Here is a 25,537-nt window from a genome sequence, read left to right as displayed (position 1 = left end):
CTCTACCTCTGGACTGGAAAGTAAGGATTCAAAACCCATCTCCTACAGAGGTATGTCATAATCTGTCTGGACAACAGAACTGAGGAAAGAATAAAGAAATGCAGTGTAAACGAAAGACAGAATTTCATCCTCAAATATGCAATGTGATTTTCAGTGTTAATGTGAGAACTTAAAGACACAGAGAGAGACGGGTTCAACTTCACTAACATGAAAGTTGGTGAGGCATTGTGGCACGGTGGGTAACATCCCTGTCCCTGAGCCAGGATTCTGCCCTTCCCAAGACTATGATGATAATCTGGTCGATTAGCAACTTGGAAACACATCAGTGGCAGGCAGTGTGTGTGTGAGATGTCCTGTGGCTGGCCACATAACAGAAAAAATATTGGGAGATTCTACACACACCATCCATCGCTCCAGAATACAACGTGCATTTCACAGCCCATGTTGGCACAGAGACTTGCGTGGGGTGCAACACACCATGGAAATTATACCAGTGTACTCAGTATTTGTATTTCAAATCCAAGGTTAGTTGCTTCTAGCACATTGACGGTGGTTACAAATCTGACGCTGACTGAACATTGTGTAATTTAAAGTGAATAAATCTATCCTACTTTTTGCAATATGTCACCACCTCGCTCCAAGGAAAACAGCCCCAGCCTGTTCAGCCTCTCCCTATGGTTCAAATCCTCCAACCCTGGCAACATCCTTGTAAATCTTGTCTGAACCCTTTCAGGTTTCACAACATCTTTCCGATAGGAAGGAGACCAGAATTACATGCAATATTCCAACAGTGGCCTAACCAATGTACAGCCTGTACAGCCGCAACATGACCTCTCAACTCCTGTACTCAATACTCTGACCAATATAGGAAAGCATAACAAACGCCTTCTTCACTAACCTATCTACCTGCGACTCCACTTTCAAGGAGCTATGAACCTGCACTCGAAGGTCTCTTTGTTCAGCAACACTCCCTAGGATCTTACCATGAAGTATATAAGGAGTGTCAGAGGCTGAGGGGTGACCTTATAGAGATTTACAAAATTATGAGGGGCATGGATATGATAAATAGGCAAAGTCTTTTCCCTGGGGTCAGGGAGTCCAGAACTAGAGGGTATAGGTTTAGGGTAAAAGGGGAAAGATATAAAAGAGACCTACGGGGCAACTTTTCCACACAGAGGGTGGTATGTGTATGGAATGAGCTGCCAGAGGAAGTGGTGGTGGCTGGTACAATTGCAACATTTAAGAGGCATTTGGATGGGTATATGAATAGGAAGTGTTTGGAGGGAACTGGGCCGGGTGCTGGCAGGTGGGACTAGATTGGGTTGGGATATCTGGTCGGCATGGACGGGTTGGATCGAAGGGTCTGTTTCCATGCTGTACACCACTATGACTCTATGACCTCCTACAAGTGACCCACAGCATTCTCTTTTCAAGAGAAAAGTGCCCCAGTATATTCAATCTTTCCTGATAGTTATAAGGTCTTCAATTTGAAATCATCCTTGGAACCTGTTTTCTTGCACTTTGTCTAACGCCTCCATTTTCTTCATGAAAATATTTTAAGAGATCAAGACTATGCATAGTACTTAAACATGATCTAATCAGGGTCTATTAATTTCAACTTAAGTTCAATGAAAGAAGATAGCCTGTAGCTGTAAAGAATCCAAAATGCCAAGAGGCTTTGGTAGACATTCCATATGCTTCAGTCACCCTAGATCAGCACTGTTTATCCTGAAGGGTTTTCTCAAGCTGACAGTGTGAAATAAAGTACAATTGAGCAGATGCATGGAGTTTGCAGCAACTCCAAAGGTTGCAGGGGGCTGCTCTCAGTCCAACTGGCTTGTGACCTTGATTCATGACTTCCCACCCAACATTCAAAGCAGTTACCCTCGTACCAGAAATGGTAACAACTTCTCTTAACTGATAGCAATCCTACATTAGCTCAGCACTGTCATTGACTAAAGTGATACAGAAGGAATTTTTCAAAGCTTTATTCCCTTTGGACAAGATGCAAAATGGATCCAATGGTGGAATGTCATTGAGGTTTTAGTCATGACCTACTATTTGCATTATCAAAATATCACTGCAGAGCCCAGGATCCAGACTGTCACTTTGGAACAGCACCAACTGAATGCTACACTGTCAAAGGTTCTTCTTTCAGATGGATGGGAAAGTTCTGTGTACTATTCAAAGAGGACCACAGGATCTCAGACCAACATTTATTCCCCAACCGGAAGTCACAGAAACAGATTACAAAAGATCGTCCAATTTCTCAGTTGCAAGTGTACTAACAGTGTCAATCTCCACACTACAACAGGGTTGTTAACCACATCGCTCTATTTCATGCCTTTCTGCTTGCTACCCTCATACCCTCCATAGTATTTCCCCCTCACCTTTACCTTCCACCACACAGTCCACAGTCAGCAGATTCACCCCACACTTCACATTATTCCAAAGGAATCATTCCTTGTCCCTGATATCCCGATCCATTCGTCAATCACCCCCAATACTCAATCTTTCACATTGGCAAGACGTCCACTTCCAACCTTTCTTTTAGTTTAATCCTTCCAAGACTCCAAACTTTCCTTGTCTCATTTTAGAATTTGCTGCTGATACTGTTCCCTCTGCTGTGGAGACAACATCTAGACTGACTAACTGAAGATATCCATTCAGTCTGCATGATCAACGTGGTGCTGAGTTTAGTTGTCAAGTCATTTTTATTTTTCACCATCGTCCTAATTTATCCTTGGGTTCCTACATTGTTCAAGTGAAATACAACCTTGAAGAAAGACACCTTATCTTTTGTCTAGCCATCTTCCAGTCTTCCAAACTCAATTTAACAATTTCAGATTAAACCCTTTCCTCAGTATTTCAGACAGCAGCTGTTAGAAATTGTTCTGATTTTCCCGTTTGACATATACTTTATTTTGTTGACTCCACTATCATCCCTTTTTCCCATTCAATCACCCCCACCTTCCACCCAGTCACGGGCATTCCCAATTCTCTACGTGTCTGAAACCTGGCAAGTCTCTTCATCATCCCACATCATCAACCTGAAACATTGACTCAAGTTCCTCTCTTCACTAATGTTGCCTGACCTGCTGAGTACTTCCAGCATTTTCTGTTATTACAAGTTATCTGGTCATTTATCACATTACTGTTTTTGGGAGCTTGCAATGCCGACATTATCAATCATAGTTCCTTCATTGAAATAGTAACTACACATCAAAAATATTTCACTGGCTCTCAACTGGTTTGGAGCCTCCTAAAAGATGCATTACTCTTGCTGTCCTCTTTACATAATAGTTTGTAAATTCCAACTGACATGAAGTTGTTGAACAAATTCCAAAGTAATTTACTTGTGTGGTACTTTATTATAAAGCAGCCCTCTCCCTCCCACCAGCTTCTTTCAGCAGTTTTCTCACTCACCTTCGCAGGACTCCACCAAGAAGGGATGCATTCAGACACTCAGGAGGAGACAAGCGCCTCTGGACTTCAGCCACTGTCACCTTGTATTTGGATGTTGAACTCAGGAGTGAGAGGCGACCAGGAACTGAACAAAAGACTTCATTGGGATTGGTAACGCCCCCCGTCAAACTCTCCTTCTGGTAGGTTAGTGCAGACAATGCTGTGCTTTTGGACATTGATATTGGCCCTTGGAAAGGAAAGACAAATAAATCAGTTGTCACAAATAACCTAAAGGGCACAAGTAACAACTTTGGCTGCTGTGTATCAAACAGAACAGCCCGATTTATGTCCTTGAGCCCCATATTGAATACATGTGGGAGCTGTACATATTCTCACAGTGGATTCTATATATACAGCGTATGGTCAGTTATATTGGCTTGCAGGAAACTGAGAGTGTGCACGCTTTTAAGGGAGATAGGGAAGGAATTCAAATTAAAAAGTTGACAGATACCAATTCAAAAGCACAAGCTGAAAGCACTAATTTTCAAAGAACTTAGAAAAACGTGAAGTATTGGATTCTACCAGTACAGGCTCAACCAAAGAAAGACTTCAACAGGGGCAGGCTAGTCAATGCAGTTGGGCTAAGTCAGAAACTAAAGCTCAGATGTACTAGTTATTTTATTCAAATGAATGCATAAACTTCTTTCTAAAGCTGAAAGCTAACACTGACATCCAAACAAGTTGAACCAATTCCATATGGAGACATGTTAGCATCTACTGCTGAGTCGCTATGGTAACAGCAACTTGTTCCCATCCTCAATATAAAGTGGAAGCTTGAATACAACAAGGAGTTTCATTTATATTTATACCTTTAACATGGTAGAAGGTCCCAAGGTTCTATTTTGGAGCATTAGAGAATGAACGGGGTGGGGGAGTGCTAGATGAACAATACTAGGGAGTTATTGGTAGCAGTAGAGAGTGTGGTGCGAGAAAAGCACAGCTGGTCAGGTAGCATCTGAGGAGCAGGAGAATCAACATTTCGGGCATAAGCCCTTCATCAGGAGGGCTGATGAAGGGCTTTTGCGTGAAACATCGATTCTCCTGCTCCTTGGATGCTGCGTGTCCCACTGCGCTTTTCCAGCACTACACTCTCGACTCTGATGTCCAGCTGTCCTCACTTTCTCCTAGTTATTAGTAGCAAAGTTTTGAATGAGCTGAAAGTTTATGAAAGATGGAAGATGGGAGGCCAGTTGGATATGCACGAGAATAGCCAGATCTAGATGTAACATAGACAGGAAGGAATTTTAGTAATTACTGATGTACAAGTGTTAAGTGTATTCTGGATTAGTGGTGCTGGAAGAGCACAGCAGTTCAGGCAGCATCCGAGGAGCAGTAAAATCGATGTTACGGTCCAGCGCCACTAATCCAGAATCTGGTTTCCAGCATCTGCAGTCATTGTTTTTACCTAAGTGTTAACTGTAACCTAAGCCAGATTGATAATATTCCACATGTTCTTATCTGGCAGGAGAGGTGACAAGAAATGAAGTGGGTCATACTGAGTGAAATAACAGATAGTTTGGGTCTAATGGATGTTCGAGAATGGTTTTTAGCCATTTTCCTACCCTGACAAAGAGGAACTAGTTGGAAAAGTACATGATTGAAGCAGTCCTCTTAGTAACCCACAAACTCTACCATTCCTTACACACCGTCTTTTAGTGTCCACCTGATCAGGCAAATAGGAATAGAGTCTAACATTACACTTAGTGAAGGCCCCTCTGAAAATATAGCACTCCCTCAATAATGAACTGCAGTGCCACTCTGAAGAATTGGACTGATTATATCAGCTCTACCAGGAATTCATCACGGGCACACTTTTGCCATTGCACACTGTCCCATTTACACATGAAAAGGAAGGACCACCAACCACACCGCATGGACACAAGGTACATCAGGATGGCATGCTAGTCCCACGAGCAGAAGTGAAGTAACTGTGTCGCATTGTGACTCACACTATCACATTGCTGAACTACCAGAATACTATCCAGTTCTTCTTGATGAAAACTGCATCTCTGTAGAAAGTATCTAAAGAAAATATCTATAATACCATAAAAAGGGTATAAGTAACTGTTTCTTTGATCTTCTGGACTCTGCTTATAGAGTCATACAGTCATCCAGCACAGAAATTGAAGTTTTGTTCTGCACTCTGCTCACAATACTACAAGCAAGTAATTGAAGGAGACTGTAGAGAGTACAGGAAAGGGTTACAAGAATGTTACATGAATGGAGAGGGCACAACTCTCTGTGTAAGCTGAGCAGATGTGATTTCTTTCTCAGAAAGAGAACATGAAGGGGATTCAATAGACTTTTGTTTTTATGGACTGATTATTTATTATTCCAGAACGTTAGAGCATCAAAAGCTAATGGCACTGTCATAATTATTATGGTATGATTATTAATATTCAGGTATTTAATACTAGGAAGGAGTTGGAAAAGGGAAATGAGGAGAAATTATTCCCTAATCGTGGGGCCACCCAGAACAAGTCAACATGGATACAAGATTGTCACGAACAAGTCAAAAATGGAATTTAGGGAAAAGGTGATAAGAATGTGGAACCTGCCTTTTGGTGCTGGCCAATGGTGTACGTGTGGGGAAGGCTGAATGTACAGAATGGGGGAGAGAACTTGGGAAGGTTGGGGAGTATCAGAGTGGGAGGCGATTGGCCTAAATTGTTAACACCAGTATAGACCACTTGGAACAAAAGGCCATTTCTCCGTAATTCAATGTAGTTTAACATGCAACAAATCGTACTGTCAAGTTAGGTGCAAGGCACAGAAATAATAGCTTTAGTATCTAGTAAAACTGACCATTCAGGCCCTCTTTACCCCCAACATAATCAGGTACTGGATTTCTAATCAGAGGAGCAAGGACTGAATCCCAGCCTGGCATTCAGTTGGACTTGCCCATTGCTATTGGGTAATTTATGTCTATTAACAACTTTTCTTTTGTTCAGCTGAGACTCAAAGGGAAAATCTCAGAATTCAGCTTCAATCTGCTGACCAGGACTGAGCTCACTGTGGTTCAGATGATGTAGATGTACTGTATACATCAATTAGCTTACAGGGCCCTTAACCTCTCACCATCCTCAAAACTCCCGAGGAAGGAGCTGATGCTATTAGCTCCCTTTCCCATAATTTCACAATGCCTTTGCAGCAAGTATCCTAATTTCTTTAGCCAATCCCCTCACTGCCTTCTTGTACACCTCATTCAATAGGAATCAAATGGTGTCTTTGCTGTTTATTGGGCACTGGCATGGGTACATGCAATAAAATCAACCCTTTACAGAGATAACAGATGTAGAGCATCTACACACACTGAAGCATTAAAGTGCAATCTCACCCAGTTAGCTCAAACACTGTGCTCTTCCTTTATCATGCCTTACATCTTAGCATCAAACTAGTCTGCAACCGTGTCTAAATTTAAGTGTAAAAACAGCCGAGGAGCAGAAGTGTGAGATTGATATTTGAGCACCTCACCGGCACATTCACGCCTAGCCAATTTCAACAAGTATTTAATCACCAGGATCAGATTATTAGCCCGAAGTAAAAGCCACCAAACTGATCTGGTTGCCAACAAATACTGGATACAGCAGTGTATTCTTTAAGATGCCTTCAATTATGCATTGAGATTTCCATATACAGTACGCTCCAAGCATTGGGGCTTATGATGCTGTGGTAGTGTCCTGCTTTTGGTCCAGGATGTTCAAGTCCCACCTGCCCTTGAGGGTGTGAAGTAACATGCCTGAACAGATTGATTAAAATAATTCCTTTCAGGGTTCTTGCGGCCCAGTGGTAGTATCTCTGCCTCTGAGATGGGAGTTCAAATCTAAACTGCTCCAGAGGTGTGTATTAAAATCTCTGAACACGTTACTGAGGTAATGCTTGTACAATAATCAGCTCAGGACTCACAAAAACAGTGCTCTGTTACCACGTGCACATGCACGCAGTGAAGCACTGAGCACTTTCAACAGGATAAATCCCAGCTCCCAGTTCCTGATTACCACTCAGTGAGCCCCTTGCTTCCTACTCAGAGAGTATCGAGGTTTAGGGAGGACAGAAACATGCTTGGTTATGAGCAGCTTAATGACCAACCTGCCTCGTGGCATTCACAGACACTGAAACACATGCTGACACACACAATCTCATACACTGTCACACACAATACATAGACATACACAAGAAAGAATAGAATGGACCTGAGCCCAGCTTCAGTCAGGAAATCAGAAACTGTTCTCACTGAGCAACTTGCTGTATTTTAGCCAGATAATAATTTCCCTGAATGCAGGAAAAGCCTGTTATTGGAAGACACGATGACAACCACAATTGGCATTTTACTGATGGATTAAAGAAATCGGGCAGTCACATTCTATAGTGTCCCAAACCCTTCAATGAGGGCAAATATCTCAACATACATCTCTGATGTGCACTGGGGCCCTGAGAAACTGCTGACGTGTGCAGTACTTATACGGGACGTTAAACTTCCCACTCGCCCAGTTTATCTGCCAATCCAAATTGCTGCATGACTTCCAACATCAGATGGCTACATCTAAGGAAACTTAAGCTGTTTGCCGTATGTTAATGCTGGTTTTTTTAACAAATGTACTTAATGGGCATAAAGCATGCTAAGCAATATAACTTAAAATGCTGGCGTGTTGGAACAATGCTACCGCTCATGGCTGGGACAGTGGCTCAGTGGTTAACACTGCTGCCTCACAATGCTAGGGACCCAGGTCCAATTCCATCTTTGGTGGTGACTGTCTGTGTGGGGTCTGCATGAACTCTGTATGGGTTTCCTCCTACTGTTGAAAAATGTGCAGATTATATGGATTGACCATACTAAATTGTCTATTGTGTCCAGGATGTACAAGCTAGGTGGATCAGCCATGGGAAGTGCAGGGTGTCTGGGTGGGATGCTCTTTTGAGGGTTTTGAGGGTCTAGGAATTCAATGATTCTCACCTAAACCAATCCTGGATCACTGTCTCTCACTCACCCCCCCCAAAAATGCAATCCAACCCACAGCAATATTTGCTTCCTCCTCCTTTCCAATCCCACCACCCAAGCAATGTACACAACCTGTCCCATCAACACTCAGTGCCCACTTATCAATGTTAATCTTCTCCTGGCAATTCTCACTCTTGTCCAAGCTCAATGGCCCCATTCTCCAGATAGTGCTCCCCATCACACATTACAGTCCTGAAGAAGGGTTATATCCAAAACTTTGGTGACTTCTCCACATCCTGATGCTGCCTGGCTTGCTGTGTTCTCCCAGCCTCCTGCTTGTCTACACCACCACACTTATAGCTTATACTAAGTGTGTTGCTATTCAGTTCATTTCTCATGTCAGAAATGAGTGATATAACTGTTTGCGTTAAGACGTAGGAAAAGTACATGCCAGAGGCTAAATGACCTGCCTTGTTATTTTCAAGGAAATGGCACCATAATTTTAAGCTTAGGCTGTTCCTTTCAACACTGGTAAAGCTCTGGAAGGGGTTATGAAAACCCAAATCAGGTATAAAATGTATGTATGCATGCAACAGTAAAAAACTGGTAATGATGAGATTTGTTAATCACAGAGGATTAAGATAATCACTTTAAAAAGGTGTGAAAATTTCTGAAATGCTCATTCTGTCTTAGATAGTTGGAACGTTTAATACATTGTCAGTAGTACCTTTATGTTTGACTCCAATAGTGATGAAAAGAGATTGCTTTTCACTGCCTGGTTTAATTCACGACCTGGTGTAATTGTGGGAGATATAAACAGTCGATACTGCCACTGCCAAATGTTACCTTCTGAAAGATTTCAAACTCATTTAGGTTTGAACACATTGCTTCCACCACCAATGCCACAGATTCACATTGAAATATTGCTCCAATAGAGAAGATTTCAATTTTGTACACTTTAGGAGCAACTTGTGTCCTGTGTGGTTACATCAAACCACCTGATCTCATTACTGAACAGAAATAAAACTCTGCATGCACTGGAAATCTGAAATAAATCCACAAAGGGCTGGAGAAATTTTCAAAGAGGACCCATATTAGATCGAAATTGGTAACATCTTTTTCTCTCTCCACAGATGCTGTCAATATTAACCTGACTCCTACTGATCTCCTTAAAGGTTGACCCACCTTCGAAGGATGTGTCCCTGGCTATTAATAGGTCAGGAGTTCCCAACCAGCAATGAAGGGTCTTCCATTCATAATGACAGAACTTACAGAAATTCAGATTTAATGAAGTCAAACATGCTGGTGCATAGAATTCAGCTAAGCAAACTGGTTGAGACTTAAGTTCAAAGGTCTATTTGCCCCCACTCAGATGTCTGTATGACAATGAGGGCAGTTACAACTCAGTGTGCCCTCACTCCCATATTCCTTCTCTACCCTCCTCTCACTGGGTCCCATTGTATGTTCCATCACCCTAACACCTGCCCCAGTACCATGCTGTTCCCTCCCAACCAGGCAACTGGACAGAATGGCTCTACTCTAATATCACAACATTCCAAAAGTGTGGAATGAGGCCTTTTGGCCTATCAAGTCCACACTGACCCTCCGAGATTCTCCCAATCTATCCCCATAAACCCGCACTTCCCATGGCTAACCCACCGAGCCTGCACACTCCTGGACACTATGGGGTAATTCAGCATGATTAATCCACTTAACCTGCACATCTTTGGACTGTGGAAGGAAACCAAAGAATCCGGAGGAAACTCATAGATACAGGTAAAATGTACAAACTCCACACAGATAGTCCTGAAGAAGGGCCTGTGCCCGAAACGTCGAATCTCCTGTTCCCTGGATGCTGCCTGACCTGCTGTGCTGTTCCAGCAATAAAGTTTCAACTTTGATCTCCAGCATCTGCAGACCTCACTTTCTCCACACAGATAGTCACGCAAGATTGGAATCTAACCCACGTCCCGGACACTGTGATGCAGCAGTGCTAACCACTGAGCCACCATATTGCCCTTCCTGAGTCTTCTCAGTGTCAGACCTCACCACCAGTAACCAAAATTCATTCAGTCCAACTATCCATGAATATTGAAACCAGCCAATAGCAGTTCCATGCTCAAATACACATCAGCTCATTTTCTGATTTGAATCTATTGTCCTATTTTTGTCAGGGGATGAGCACTGCAGATGCTGGAGATCAAAGTCAAAAGTGTGGTGCTGGGAAAGTACAGCAGGTCAGGCTCTGAGGAGCAAGAGAATCAACGTTTCGGGCATAAGCCCTTCATCAGGAAAGTCACAATTATCAGTCAAATGAATGCGTAACGGAGCAGGAGTCAACTGCAGGGATGAATGCTGGAGGCAGACAGTGAGTTCCTGTTTTGGTGTTTCTCTCCCCTTTGAGGGATGTGGGCATCTCCTTAACCCATTGTACAAGAGGGCAGTTCAGGGTCAACCACATTGCAGTGGTTCTGGAGTCACATGTAGGCCAGACTGGGTAAGGATGGCAGATTTACATCTTTAAAGGACATTAGTTAACCAGATGGATTTTTACAAAAATTGCAGTGATTACATTATTTCCATGACTTCCAGATTTTTATTGAATTCACATTTCACCATCTGCCATGACCAGAGGCTGGGTTTTGGATTACTAACCAAGTTATACTCCCACAGCACCACTGTGTCCTGCGACTACATCAGCTTTTAGTGATGAAACTTAAACAAAATAGGTTGCAATCCAATTTAAATATTCTGCTCTGTCTAATTTCCCACCTTTTTAAATCTCCAACTGTCTTCTAGGTGTTGAGCTGGACTGTAGTATAATTATAAAGGTGTTGAGCTGATACAAAACTCCCTCTGTCCCCATGGGTGTGTCTATGATCTGAGTGACAGCTGTCTTGTGATACCAAGAAGTCCACCCAATGTCTGCCCTCAGTTAGCTTTTCAAAATCCCAGCATTTTCCCAGAGTTGGTAGGAATGCACCATTTAATCTGGGCACTGCCACAAAAGGTTTACGAATAAAAGTCAAACAGGGTTTCAAATAAATCGCATTCTTTTCACATTCAGTGTCTGTTTGTTAATTTGTAGTAAAACTATTGCAGGTTGGGGGAGATTCAGTTTGACTGCCAGAATGAGGACATATGGATTAATATATGGAGAGCAGGTAGTGAGGTAATCTGAGGGGATGAGGTGAGGAGGTGGGTCAGGTAATTGAGAGTAAGGGAGGGTGGGTTGGATGGATGGCCAGCTGCGATTTTCTGCTAATCTGTAACAGCAGCAGCAATAAGATGGTGGGTAAGGAACATCTTCTGATTAATGGTCCTGTTATACACTTCCCTGACTGGCCTTGCTTAGTGGCTTTGTGGTCAGTAGTGCTTAAGTTGAAACCATCTTTCATCTGCACGACTCAGGAACTCATCGACCCATTGGTGTCTGGACAGAAATGACTGAGGAATGGTGATATTCAGCTCCTGTCTGTCTGTCGAGTATTTTTCTCTCCCTATCGTCCCCTAAACATGGTTGTGTCCTTGTTGGGGAATGACTTACACTATTGCAGATAACCTGAGAAAAACCATGAGGTGAAAGGGTTAACTGAATGAGGCCTAGACTTAAAGGGTTTAATTACGAGAATAGGTTTTGTAAACTTAGCTTGTTTCACTGCCAATACAGAAGGTTGAAAGGTGATTTCATAGAAGAGTTAAAAACCAGAAAAGGTATCTACTAAGTGCAGATCAAAGAAATTACTCCATCTGAGTTGTGGAAATGTGAAACACTGTCTCCAGTGGATGCTATTGAATTGGAGTTTACACTAACATAGTTTTGTGGTGGGTAAGGATATTAAGGAGTATGGAGCAAATATAGGTGAGTGGATGAAATACCAATCACACAAGATTTCACTAAGTTGCAGGGCTTGAGGGGCTGAATGGACTCTTCCTTACCATAGGAAGGTGCTTTGATTGTTCCACATATCCTACGAAGAGGCAGGCATAGCTGGGGCCCATGCGGGTGCCCATGGCTACTCCTTTCGTTTGGAGGAACTGGCCCCACCCCCCACCTTTTCCTCCGTTACATCGATGACTGTATCGGCGCCGCCTCGTGCTCCCACGAGGAGGTTGAACAGTTCATCCACTTCACCAACACCTTCCACCCCGACCTCAAATTCACCTGGACAGTCTCAGATTCCTCCCTCCCCTTCCTCGACCTTTCTATTTCTATCTCAGGCGACCGAATCAACACGGACATCTACTACAAACCGACCGACTCCCACAGCTACCTGGACTACACCTCCTCCCATCCTGCCCCCTGTAAAAACGCCATCCCATTCTCCCAATTCCTTCGACTCCGCCGCATCTGCTCCCAGGAGGACCAGTTCCAAAAACGCACAACCCAGATGGCCTCCTTCTTCGAGGACCGCAATTTCCCCCCCGACGTGGTCGACGATGCCCTCCACCGCATCTCTTCCACTTCCCGCTCCTCCGCCCTTGAACCCCGCCCCTCCAACCGCCACCAGGACAGAACCCCACTGATCCTCACCTACCACCCCACCAATCTCCATGTACAGCACATCATCCGCCGTCATTTCCGCTACCTCCAAACGGACCCCACCACCAAGGATATATTTCCCTCCCCTCCCCTATCAGCATTCCGTAAAGACCACTCCCTCCGTGACTCCCTCATCAGATCCACACCCCCCACCAACCCAACCTCCACTCCCGGCACCTTCCCCTGCAACCGCAGGAGGTGCAAGACTTGCGCCCACACCTCCCCCCTCACCTCCCTCCAAGGCCCCAAAGGAAACTTCCATATCTGCCACAGATTCACCTGCACCTCCACACACATCATCTATTGCATCCTCTGCACCCGATGCGGCCTCCTCTATATTGGGGAGACAGGCCGCCTACTTGCGGAGCGTTTCAGAGAACACCTCTGGGACACCCGGACCAACCAACCCAACCACCCTGTAGCTCAATATTTCAATTCCCCCTCCCACTCCACCAAGGATATGCAGGTCTTTGGACTCCTCCATCGTCAGACCACATCAAAACAACACGGACAACAAAACAACAAAAGTGGGCGGCACGGTGGCACAGTGGTTAGCACTGCTGCCTCGCAGCGCCAGAGACCCGGGTTCAATTCCCGCCTCAGGCGACTGACTGTGTGGAGTTTGCACGTTCTCCCCGTGTCTGTGTGGGTTTCCTTCGGGTGCTCCGGTTTCCTCCCACAATCCAAAGATGTGCAGGTCAGGTGAATTGGCCATGCTAAATTGCCTGTAGTGTTAGATATGGGGCAAATGTAGGGGTATGGGTGGGTTGCGCTTCGACGGGTCGGTGTGGACTTGTTGGGCCGAAGGGCCTGTTTCCACACTGTAATCTAATCTAATCTAATCTAATCTAATCTAAAAACGACGGTTGGAGGAAGAACGCCTCATCTTCCGGCTAGGAACCCTCCAACCACAAGGGATGAACTCGGATTTCACCAGTTTCCTCATTTCCCCTCCCCCCACCTTGTCTCAGTCAAATCCATCAAATTCAGCACCGCCTTCCTAACCTGAGATCTTCTTCCCGACCTCTCCGCCCCCACACCAGTCTGACCTATCACCCTCACCTTGACCTCTTTCCACCTATCACATTTCCGACGCCCCTCCCCCAAGTCCCTCCTCCCTACCTTTTATCTTAGCCTGCTGGACAAACTTTCCTCATTCCTGAAGAAGGGCTTATGCCCGAAACGTCGAGTCTCCTGTTCACTGGATGCTGCCTGACCTGCTGTGCTTTTCCAGCAACACATTTCCAGCTCTTCCTTACCATAGGTTCCCATGTGTGACTTTTAACAGCTGTAATGAGGTCAGCTGAGTGGATCTCATAGAATGTGAGTTCCTGACTGGGGCTGTTAACCTGGTCATGAGGGGATAAATCTGGTCCAATCAGGGAGCCCTGGCTGACAGATAAGAACAGGAGTGTCAGGAGGTTCTGTTCACTCTGAGAGCTACCTCTGCGGGAGCTGGATCAGTGTCAAGGATTTGTCTAGTGTAAATGAAGAGTGACTTGATGACAGGATACCAGCCAGCAATGAATACTGACAAGCTTCAACACAGAGTGAAAGTCTTTCTTCATCTGACAGACACATGCAGCCATTCTGAGGGACATTGGGGCAGCAGTCTGAATTACAGAGCTTGCTCCATTTATTCCTTCCTTTAACTCAATGATGCTGCAGCCAGAAACCCACCTCAAACCACCTGGATCATCATAACCATGGTCCCTTCTTATTGTGAGTGGCTTGGATTATGCACTGGATAAAACTCATGAGCAGTGAGGGAGAACCGCACAATATCATAGATTCACAGAATCCATACAGAATCCATTTGGCCCAACAAGTCTCTGAAGAGCACCTCACCCAGACCCATCCCATCCCTGTAACCCTGCATTTCCCATATCCAATCCACCCAACCTGCACATTACAGGGCAACTTAGCATGGCCAATCCACCTAACCTGCACGTCTTTGGACTGTGGGAGGAAACCGGAGCACCCAGAGGAAACCCAAGCAGACACTAAGAGAATGCACAAGCTCCATACAGCCACCCGAGGGTGGAATCAAACCCACGTCCCTGGCACTGTGAAGCAGCAGTGATAATCACTGTGCCACCTTTATGTAGGAAGTGTTACAGGCGAATGAAAACACTCCTACTATAAAGAATCACTCTACTAAGAATAAACGACAATACCTCAATATAAATTACCACAGCACTGAAATAAATCTATACTGTATCAGCATAAATTCATCTCGGTACGTCAACATGCCCTATTCTTCCTTGGCTTTCATGAACAAAGTACAAAATGATGGAGAGGAAATGGCACAAAGGAGGGTCACCATGGGTAAACCCTTCAAACAATCAGCTCACCCCTTCCTCCCACCCACCACTACCACTAGCAGATACTTAAAGCAGCACAACAGGAAATTCACTCAAAGGATGCCACATGTTTGGAGCTTTAATAAGAGCCTGGAATGTAGAGTTGAGAGGAATTTGAATCAAAAGTGTTAGTGTGACATCAGCTCGATTGAATTTAGATCTGACAGGCAGCTGAGCAATGTCTCCATATGGTAGTTATTGTATTTTTAATGTAACTTGTTGGTCTTTTTTATATTAACCCTTCTTTTACCGGGAGAACATACAATATAAGAAACAGAATTGAGAGTAAGTCATTCAGTCCTTCCAACCTACTCCACTATTCAATGAAACTACCGCCCATCAGTGACAGCATTTCCACCTTCCCATTCTACCCCTTTACGTCCCTTGGGATCTTGAAATATTGGGACTATATATAGTGCCTGGGATCTGCAAACCCTCTGGGTGAACAAAGAGTTCCTCACCTCAGCTCTAAATGGTTGATTGTGCGGAGGCAATGGCCTGGTGGTATTATCAGTGGACTGTTAATCCAGAGATCTTGGATTGGGGACTTGGGTTTTAATCTTACCATGGCTGATGATGGATTGTGAATTCCATAAAAATCTGATGACCATGAGCCAATTGTCGGAAAAACTAATGCCATTTACAGATGGAAACTGCCATCCTTACCTGGTCTGGACTACATGTGACTCCAGACCCAAGCAATGTGGTTGGCTCTTAACTGCTCTCTGAGCAATTAAGGATGGGCAATAAATGCTGGTCTAGCCAGGGATGTTCACAGCCCAATGATGAATAAAAAGCATCCTTTATTATGAGATTGTGATCCCACAAGATCTCCACCCTCAGCAATTGACTCATTAAGCCTGTTACAAATTTTACATGTTTCAATTAGATTGTCTCTTATTCTTCTAAATTTAAGGAAACATTGTCCGTTATCTGCTCAACCTTTGCTCTCATTCCAGGAATTAATCCAGTGCATCTTCCTTTCAAGTCCCCTAAAAGCAAGTTTATTGTTCCTGAGATGAAGAAATAAACACTGTCCACTGTATTTCAAATATGGATTCACAAGATCCTGAAAGTCCATGGCATCACAGGTGGCTCAGCCACACACTGGACAGTACAAGAAAGGCTGGACAAGCAAGTTCAGTAGGGGGTCAGATAGCATTTCTGCAATCTCAAATGTGAATCTGGGAGGGCATGTGTTTCCTCCCTGATGTCAGAGTCAAGGATGACACTGAGTACCCTGGGGAGGGAGATGAATCAGTCAGCAGTCAACAACATGAGCTGAAAGAGAGATGAGCTAGTTCAGTCAGAATTCAGGGAGATAGGCAGAATATTTGTGAGCAGGATCTCTAACATAATCACCTTCATATGACCTCAAGGGTCACACGCAACTGTGTACAGGATTGGAGTATCAGATCAATGAATGTGTGGGTGGAAAGGGCTTCTGACCCTTCAGGCATTGGGACCAGTTCTGGAGGAGATGAGATCCGGGGCATGTTGGACAAGACAGAATTAATCTTACCATGGCTGATGATGGTAAGGTGGGCAGGGAAGTGACAAATGGAATTCAACCCAGAGAATGGTAAGCTGATACATTTGGGAAGGTCAAGCAAGGTAATGGAATACACAAGTCATTGAGGGATATAAAGGAAGTGAAGGTCCTTGGAGTGAATTATCACAGAGGCCTGAAGATAAAAGGACCTGTTAGTAAGGTGATTAAGAAGGAACCGTTACTTTTACTACCGAGATATAAAGCAGAACAGCAAGGAGATTGTGTTGAAACTGTATAAATCAACAGTTAGGTCACAACCTGAGTACAGGGAAACCCCCCACTCCCGTATCCGTGGGTCCTGTTACCGCTGTTTCAGTTACCTGTGGTTTACCACGGCTCGGACATATTATAGGGAACATTCCAAAACCAAGGACCAGGAGTCTGCCAGGAAGGTAGGTTCCCCATTTAAATGAATGAGTTCGCTCCTATCCATGGTTGGTCTTGGAATGCATCCGCATGGGTACAGGTGGAACTACTGTACAGAGCACAGCTCTAGCCATAGCATTATGGAAACAATATTATTGTCCTGGAGTGCGCACACAGATGATGTGCAGGGATGTGTCAGGGCTGGAAAATTACAGCTATGAGTTCTCGGGGTGTTCTCCCTGGAACAGAGGAGACTGAGGGAGATTTGATTGAAATGTACAAATTGTGAGGGGCTTGGACAGTGTCAATGCGAATGGGCCTATTTTCTTTTGCAGAGGGGTCAGGGAAAAGGGGCCATAGATTTATGACGTGAAGAAAGATGTATTCCCCCAGATGTAATCAGGGTCTGGAACATGCAATTTGAAAGAATGGCAGAAGCAGAAGCTCTCAACACTTTAAGATACCTTAATTACCAAACCTGATTGGCTACGGTCCAAATCCCAGAGAGTGAGTCTGGGCTGAGTAGTTCACTTCACGCACACGCACACACACACGCACACACACACGTGTCCGACTATGTACACTAGCCTCTCCATTGGTCTACACTGCATCTGGGACTTTTGCAGGAATATCATTCCTTACCGAAACAGGACAATGGATTGGATTGATTCAGATTGACAATTACTACTGTAGTCTCACTTGTTAAGATAGCAACAAGTGTATAACTATTATAAGATGAGGTGGTAACTTTGATTCTTAATTTTTTGTAGCTCAAAATGATTCAAACTCGTTACAGACCAGCAGAAATTCTCTCTGTCCATTTGTTTAGAGAGAGAGAGAAGAGATCGAGAGAGAGAGCCTTAAAATAAGCAGGTTCCCATCTCCAATTGATGAGATTAGACCTTAAAATGCTGCCTTGTTACACTGAAAAATCAGAATCCCTACAACGTAGTAGCAGGCCATTCAGCCCATCAAATCCACACTGACCCTCCAAAAAGCACCACACCCAGACCCTCCCTCTCACTCTTGTAACCTTGCATTTCCTATGGTTAATCCACCTAGCCTGCAATTCCTAGTTACTATTTAGCATAGCCAATCCACCTAATTTACTTGTCTTTGGACTGTGGGAGGAAACTCACACAGACACAGGAGAATGTGCAAACTCTACACAGACAGTGGATTTGAACCAGGGTTCCTGGTGCTTTGATATAGCAGTGCCTACCATGGAGCCACTGTGCTGCCCAGACAAGTTTCAAGAGCCATTTCCCGGAACTTTGAGAAACTCAACTGGTGCTGGATACAGTCAGACCACAGGATGCATTTCAATGGGCTGGGCACCTCCTTGATGAGATGTCTAAGAGACAGGCATAATTGTCCAAAGTTATTCATAACTTTAAAATCTTGCTCAATGCTGCAACAATTTAGGATGAGAGGGTAGGAGGAGTGTGGCCATGCTTTATGTGTAGTTGTAGGATTGAGAACTGCGGCTGAGAGCGAGCAATTATAACTGAGATGGAGTCTGGGAAACTCAACAAGCTCCCTAAAGTTCCCATTTCCAGGCAATCTGTGCCAACACATCCAATCTTTGTCCAAATTTAAGATACAGAGAGATTTAAAACAACCATCAGAAATTGAATGTTTTGTGAGGAACAAAACAAATATTAATAGAATATGGGGACTTTTTTGAATGTTTGCAGACTGTGATTTATAAAATGTTGCTGAAATCCTTTTGAATTATAACTAGCTGTCCCAGCCTGCTGTATCTTTTATGGTTGCTTGAGTTTATTTTAACATTGAGATCGTTATAAAGATTTCAAAGCATCCTTCCTACAAAGGTTAACTTGCTTTGTAATAGTCATGTTTTCACAGTAATTGTACAAAGATGATAAAGACAAGACTTGAATTTATTTTCTATACATTTCATGATCTCAGGATATCTGAAAACATTTTTCAGCCAGTGAAGTGGTTGGGGTTATAATTACTGAGACAGTGTAGGAAGAATGGAATGTTGAAGAAAGAGTAAAACAAAAGGGAATTGCAATTTATTAAACATTTGTGAGCACATACTGATTTATTTGGATGTGTTTTATTCTGAAATGATGAGCAGAATCTCATGGAGGAAGGAGTTCCTGTCATTGGCTGGAGAGAGCTCCACATTGCCTAATTTTCGGCAAGGTCTGTATGAGTTGCTCAATTTAGGCACTTGGCAAGACAGCAGCAGGCCTTCCCCTCAGGACCCCAGAGACCCTCACACCAGCCAGCCAATCAGAGTCTGACCTTGATGGCCAGCATTGACACAACAGGCCAAAGGGCCTTTTTACCATGCTGTTAAAAACTCTGGCTCACATTCTATTGAACAACAGCACTACCAGGAAGCCAGTGGCTGCTGCCAGTTTAGCACTTACTCAAGGCTGAGGTTCGTCAGTGAATCCAGGCCAGAAGTGACCGATAGTGGGAAGGGTCTCAGGGGGTCTGCAGGGGTTGGTTCTGAGTGGGTCTGCCATCATCCATCCTGAAGGTTGCTAAGTCCCTTGATGACTGTCACCTCGCCTTTGTAATTCAGCTCTTTGGTTCATCTTTAGACCAAGGCTGTGTTGGGATCCTGAAATTATTAGACCTTGAAGAAGTCAACAGTGTGGTGCTGGAGAAGCACAGCAGGTCAAGCAGCATCCAAGAAGCAGGAGAATCGACATTTCAGGCATAAGTCCTTCATCAGCCCTTCATTCCTGATGAAGGGCTTATGCCCGAAACGTCAATTCTCCTGCTCCTCGGATGCTGCCTGACCAGCTGTGCTTTTCTAGCACCACACTCTCGACTCTGATCTCCAACATCTGCAGTCCTCACTTTCTCCAAGACTTAGAAGAACCAAAACTGCGTGTGGGGGAGAGGGCTATTTGAGAGTGGAACTTGGTAGCAGTGTCCCTGACACTTTGCAGATGTCTGAGAGTAAACAGCTAGCGGTTAGTGATGGTCAGCTTGGTATATCCCTGTGTTTTGCAATTGTTGACAAATGTGACTTCTGCAGAATGGATAATGATGATTGCATTGTTCTGTGTTAAGGTAAAGTGAATTGGAAAGGAGGCAAAATTCTAGCAGAGTCTAAGACAATGTGTGTATAGATCAGATCAGAGTGTAAGCATAGTGTTCTTCTGAAAAGTTCCTTTGATTCAAGAAGCTGTACAGGGAAGGGGGTGTGGGCTTGCTAATTACAGTTATACCACAGACAGATGGCAGAACACTGGACAGGACTGCTCCTGGTGGCCAGTGCCTGTTAGTTGTTTGTTGGTTCTGAAGCACAAAGCTTCCTTCTGATTCATTCACAAGATGTGAACCTTACTGATTAAAGTTATTACTGCCCATCCCTAACTGCCCCTAAAGTGGGTAATGAGTGAGCCACTCCTTTGATTGGCTTCCATCTGTGGTCATGTAAGGATATTCACAGTACTGTTCCAGTGCTAGATCAATTTCAAATAGTCCATTAAGTTTGTTGTTATTTATTTAACTTTTCTGTACTGGTTTAATACAACTGAGGGTTTTGCTGGACCAACTGGGAGAATGATTCAGAGTCAATCACATTGCTGTGGTTTGGTGTTACCTGTAACCAGATCAGCCAAAAATGGCAGATTTCCTGGCCAAGGTTTTTTTAATATAGAAATGGGTGATTGCTGGCCACCAGTACTAAAGGTAATATTTATCAATTGAAGTTAAAATTGCACTGGCTGCCTTGATAGAGCTTGAAACTATTTTCTAATCAACCTGCTCAGAGATGTAATGACACACCAGAGGAGCAGGTGGGACTTGAACCCAGGCCTCCTGGTTCAATAGTAGGGACACTACCACAAGAATCACAAAACCCATACCTCCAGAAATTAGCCCTGGAGTACTAGTCCAGTAACATTGTCACTACACTACTGTCTCCCTTTGACCATTCAGCATTTAGGGGTGGCACAGTGGCCCAGTGAATCCCTACAGTGCCAGAGATCTGCGTTTGATTTTACCCTTGGGGGACTGTCTGTGTGGAGTTTGCACATACTCTGCGTCAGCATTGGTTTCCTCCCACAGTCCAAAGCTATGCAGTTTGTGTGGATTGACCATGCTAAATTGTCCATAGTGTCCAGGGATGCACAAGTTAAGGTGGGTTAGCCTTGGGAAATATGGTGTTATAGGGTGGGGGTATGGGTCTGGGTGGGACGCTCTTCAGAGGGATGCTGTGGACTTGATGGGCCAAATGGCCGGCATCTACACAGTGAGGATTTGATCTGATCTGATCTGTAAACATCAGGCATGCATTAGAAACTGTCAAGACTACAGTGACATGCCACATTACTGTCTGTCTTTCTGAGTTTTTTTTTTAAATTCAACATCCTACCCCAGATTCCAAGACAGAGTGATTAGGGGAGTGATTGAAGATAAGGTGTAGAGCCTCGTTTTATCACCAAATCAACTGCTAAAATCTTCCAGTCTCTGCTATGAAGCCAACAGACCTTAAACTTCATTTGTTTAAAAAGAATCAGAACCTTTGATAACGAGCTGTTGCTCAATTACTTGACATTTAATGGAATGGTTTCCATTTGAGAATATTGCCAAGTAATGTTCTTTTTACCAAATTAATTGGCTCTTGCACAAATGCTCTGCAAAGTATGATTTCAAGAGAGGATAGTGTGTTTCCTTTCTATTTCAACCCACTGAAATTGATAGGAAAGATTTTGGTAATGAAATGCAAGAGGAACAAAATTTATTGTCTACAAATGCAATCCATTCAGTTTTCAGAAACCAAAGAATGCTCCTCAGGAATTCATATGCAGTTAGATTATTGAACATGGACAAGACCTAACAGTCCAACCTGAACTCAATTTTGGATCTCCAATGGGCACTCAGGTACAATACCATGAGATAGTGGAAGATAAACTTTGAAAAGATTTAACTGAAGTTAACAAAATTTGCACGGTTGGTTAAGTTTCCACCAGGGCTTATGAATGAGGTGGCAAGCTTGTATTATGGGATGTGTAAATTAAGATAAGGAGCAACTACAGATAAATGGTATAAGCAGTGAAATGGCTGCACCAAACAGGATCTATGTTTGCAGTGTTGGTGGATGAATTTCAGAAAGCAGAGCTGAAGAGAAAGAACTATATAAACACACCTCTGGGGAACGTAAATGACTATCACTGACAGATCTATTTGGAAGAAACTAAAATGGCTAAATGTTAAAATGGGTGCAGGAACCAAAAGGCCTGGAGATTTATGTAACCAAATCTTTAAAGCTGGCAGGACAAGTTGAGACAGCTGTTAAGAAAACAGCACACAGGATCCTGAACATTCGAAATAGAGAGTGCAAAATAAGCAAGCAATGATAAACTTTTATAAACACTGGTTAGGCCCTGGCTTGAATATTGACTACAATCTTGAGCCCCACACTTTAGGAAGGATGTGGAGGTCTTGAAGATGGATGTTCAGGAAGTAATAGGGAAGAGGGAAGCTGTTATGTGAACAAGAGAAAGAAGGTGGAATTGTTCATCTTCCACCAGAGGGGAGAGAGTAATAGAAATGACTGAAATTACAAGTGATTTTTGACGGAATAAATGTGAAATTCACAATGCTTAAGGGTAGCTAACAAAAGGATTGAGGAAATTGGCAAAAGAACAAGGGCAAAATGAGAAATATTTTTCAGCAAGTTGTGATCTGGCATGATTTGCCTTAAGAGTACAACACAAACACCATGGGCAAAACGGTGGCACAGTGGTTAGCACTGCTGCCTCACAGCGCCAGAGACCTGGGTTCAATTCCCGCCTCAGGCGACTGACTATATGGAGTTTGCACATTCTCCCTATGTCTGCGTGAGTTTCCTCTGGGCGCTCTGATTTCCTCCCATAGTCCAAAAATGTGCAGGTTAGGTGAAGTGGCCATGCTGAATTGCCTGTAGTGTGAGGGGAATGGATCTGGGTGGGTTGTGCTTTGGTGGGTCAGAGTGCACTTGTTGTGCCGAAGGGCCTGTTTCCACACTATAAGTAACCTAATCTTTTAGCAGGAAATTGGATAATCACTTGTTGAACAGTAACCAGCAAGACTGTAAGGGAACAAGCATATTTAGTTTGGGAGGAAACTAAGCTGCTTGACCTAAACCAACACCATTGGTTTCTAGGATGAGGGCTATTTCTGAATTACCCAGGTCAGAGTGGGACTTGAACTCATAGCTCATAGGTAAGGGCACCACAAGTTGGTTTATACTCACTGTCATCTAAACAGCTCTAATAATCTACAAATAAATGCAGTTATAAAATGAACTTAAATGAACTTAAACATTTTACACTCAGTTCTGATGGTAAGATCATTTGAGCAAACTGTTAATTATCCGCACCCATCAGTGAGAACTCAGGCTTATGGCTTCTGTTTGTACAAAGTGAACGGCTCAAAGCCATTCAGCTCAAGGGAGGCCTTGTGTGAGGACTGAATAAGATAATTGACAAATACATTGAAAACAGGAGTACACTCTTTGGCCTGCTTTACCATTCAATATGATTATGGCTAAAACAACTCAATACCCTTGATCCCTCTTTCTCCCCTACCCTTAGTTCCCTTTAGCCCTGAAAATACATCGAACTCCTTGAAAACATTCAACATTTTGGCCTCAACCTCATTCTGTGGCAAAGAATTCCACAGGCTCATCACTCTCTGGGTAAAGATATTTCTCCTCAGCTCAGTCCTAAATGTCCTTCTCTGTACCCTTAAACTGTGACCACTGGTTCTGGATGTTTTCAGATGGTGTGACACCTGGTTCTGAAAACACTAAGAGTGAGACAGAGATACTGTTTAAGACTGGGACACCGACTGTGAATTGTTACAGATACCCTCAGGACAAGGGGCTGGAAAAGTAGGATAGGAACTTCAGACCATATCCACAGTTTATCTTGTTATACCAGTTCCTGCACTGTTGCCATAAAATGATCATTGCAAGCATTGACCTGGTCACACTAGGACACCTAGCACCATAATCCACAGTCAGGACATGGACTTTGCATAACGGAAGAACAGACCAGCAGAGAGACTGACTGAAAATGTCTCAATTATCCAGAAGTGTGTTCTGCTGCCAACTAAACAGGATGATCTGGGGTCAGAAAAGATTTTTCTGAGCTGTGATCTAAGCTCAGTGAAGGAAAGTAAATGGAAGTGACCCAAGAATCCACCAGGGGGTGTACCCAACACTGAACTCCTTCAAGAACAGTGCCAGAAACCCGGGTTCAATTCCCAACTCAGGCGACTGACTGTGTGGAGTTTGCACATTCTCCCCGTGTTTGCGTGGGTTTCCTCCGGGTGCTCCGGTTTCCTCCCACAGTCCAAAGATGTGCAGGGCAGGTGAATTGGCCATGCTAAATTGCCTGTAGTGTTAGGTAAATGGGTGGATGTAGGGGTATGGGTGAGTTGCTCTTCGGCGGGTCGGTGTGGACTTGTTGGGCCGAAGGGCCTGTTTCTACACTGTAAGTAATCTAAAACACTCTGTGCCTATTTGAACACACCAATGTTCCTCTGGGAAATACAAAAGGACAACTCCATAGTATGTGCAGATTGATGAAGTCATATGGCAAATGGGAACAAAAAAAAACAAACAACTATACAGTAACTGAGCATTGGATTACAAACAGGATACTTATGACCAGCAATGCATTTAAATTTGTATCAAGGACATTTTTTTCGAGCAATCTCTTTTAGGTTGCTCCTACCATGTCCTGCTCACGTCTTACACAGACACTGTTGTTTGTCCTGGCTGACAATCTGTCTGCAATCAGTCCTGTCAAAGTGCACAATTATCTGGTCATTGAGTGGTTTTTAGGACCTTGCTATGCAAAAATTGGTCACACTTGCCTACAAAAAAAATCAACTCAATGTATTTCGAAAGTGACTCTTTGCTAGCAAATTGTTCAAGGGCATGGTGTGGATATGATAATCCAATAATAACTGTAACCTGTCCTCGAGATTTTAGTAGGATTGGACCTCACCGAAGCTCATTTATCATCAGGCTGTTTCACACAGTTAATGCAATACTCAGGTTAGCAGCTTTTATCAACATTTGTAAAGTTACTGTTCAAAATGGCTATGCAAAGATGGTTACAGCATTACAACATTTGGTCCAACAAAGAAAAGCACAAACATTCAGTCAAAAGAGTGAAGCACCTGCATTGCAGTAGCCCCTTTCACAACTTTGTGCAATCCCAAACAATATTACAGCAAATGATATGCTTTCTGAGTTTAATCACTATTTGAATATAGGAAGATGCAGCAGCAAATTCAGCAATATTCCACAAGCAGAAATA

At 43.7% G+C, this 25,537-nt stretch overlaps 1 protein-coding gene across 2 annotated transcripts in view; it reads right to left on the bottom strand.

The window, feature by feature from the left end:
* LOC122540767 (transcription factor AP-2-alpha) overlaps positions 1-25,537 on the bottom strand; it is a 62,549-nt gene that overhangs the window by 17,059 nt on the left and 19,953 nt on the right. For both annotated transcript variants that reach the window (XM_043676975.2, XM_043676974.2), the window contains exon 4: positions 3,427-3,652. In XM_043676975.2, coding sequence (XP_043532910.2) covers positions 3,427-3,652 — 226 coding nt within the window. The remainder of the gene's footprint in view (positions 1-3,426; positions 3,653-25,537) is intronic.

This window comes from Chiloscyllium plagiosum, unplaced genomic scaffold (genome assembly GCF_037043375.1).
Source record: "Chiloscyllium plagiosum isolate Xiang-an unplaced genomic scaffold, Cpla_swu_hap1 HiC_scaffold_15, whole genome shotgun sequence".
Taxonomy (NCBI): Eukaryota; Metazoa; Chordata; class Chondrichthyes; order Orectolobiformes; family Hemiscylliidae; genus Chiloscyllium; species Chiloscyllium plagiosum.
This window is presented reverse-complemented; position numbering and strand designations above follow the sequence as displayed.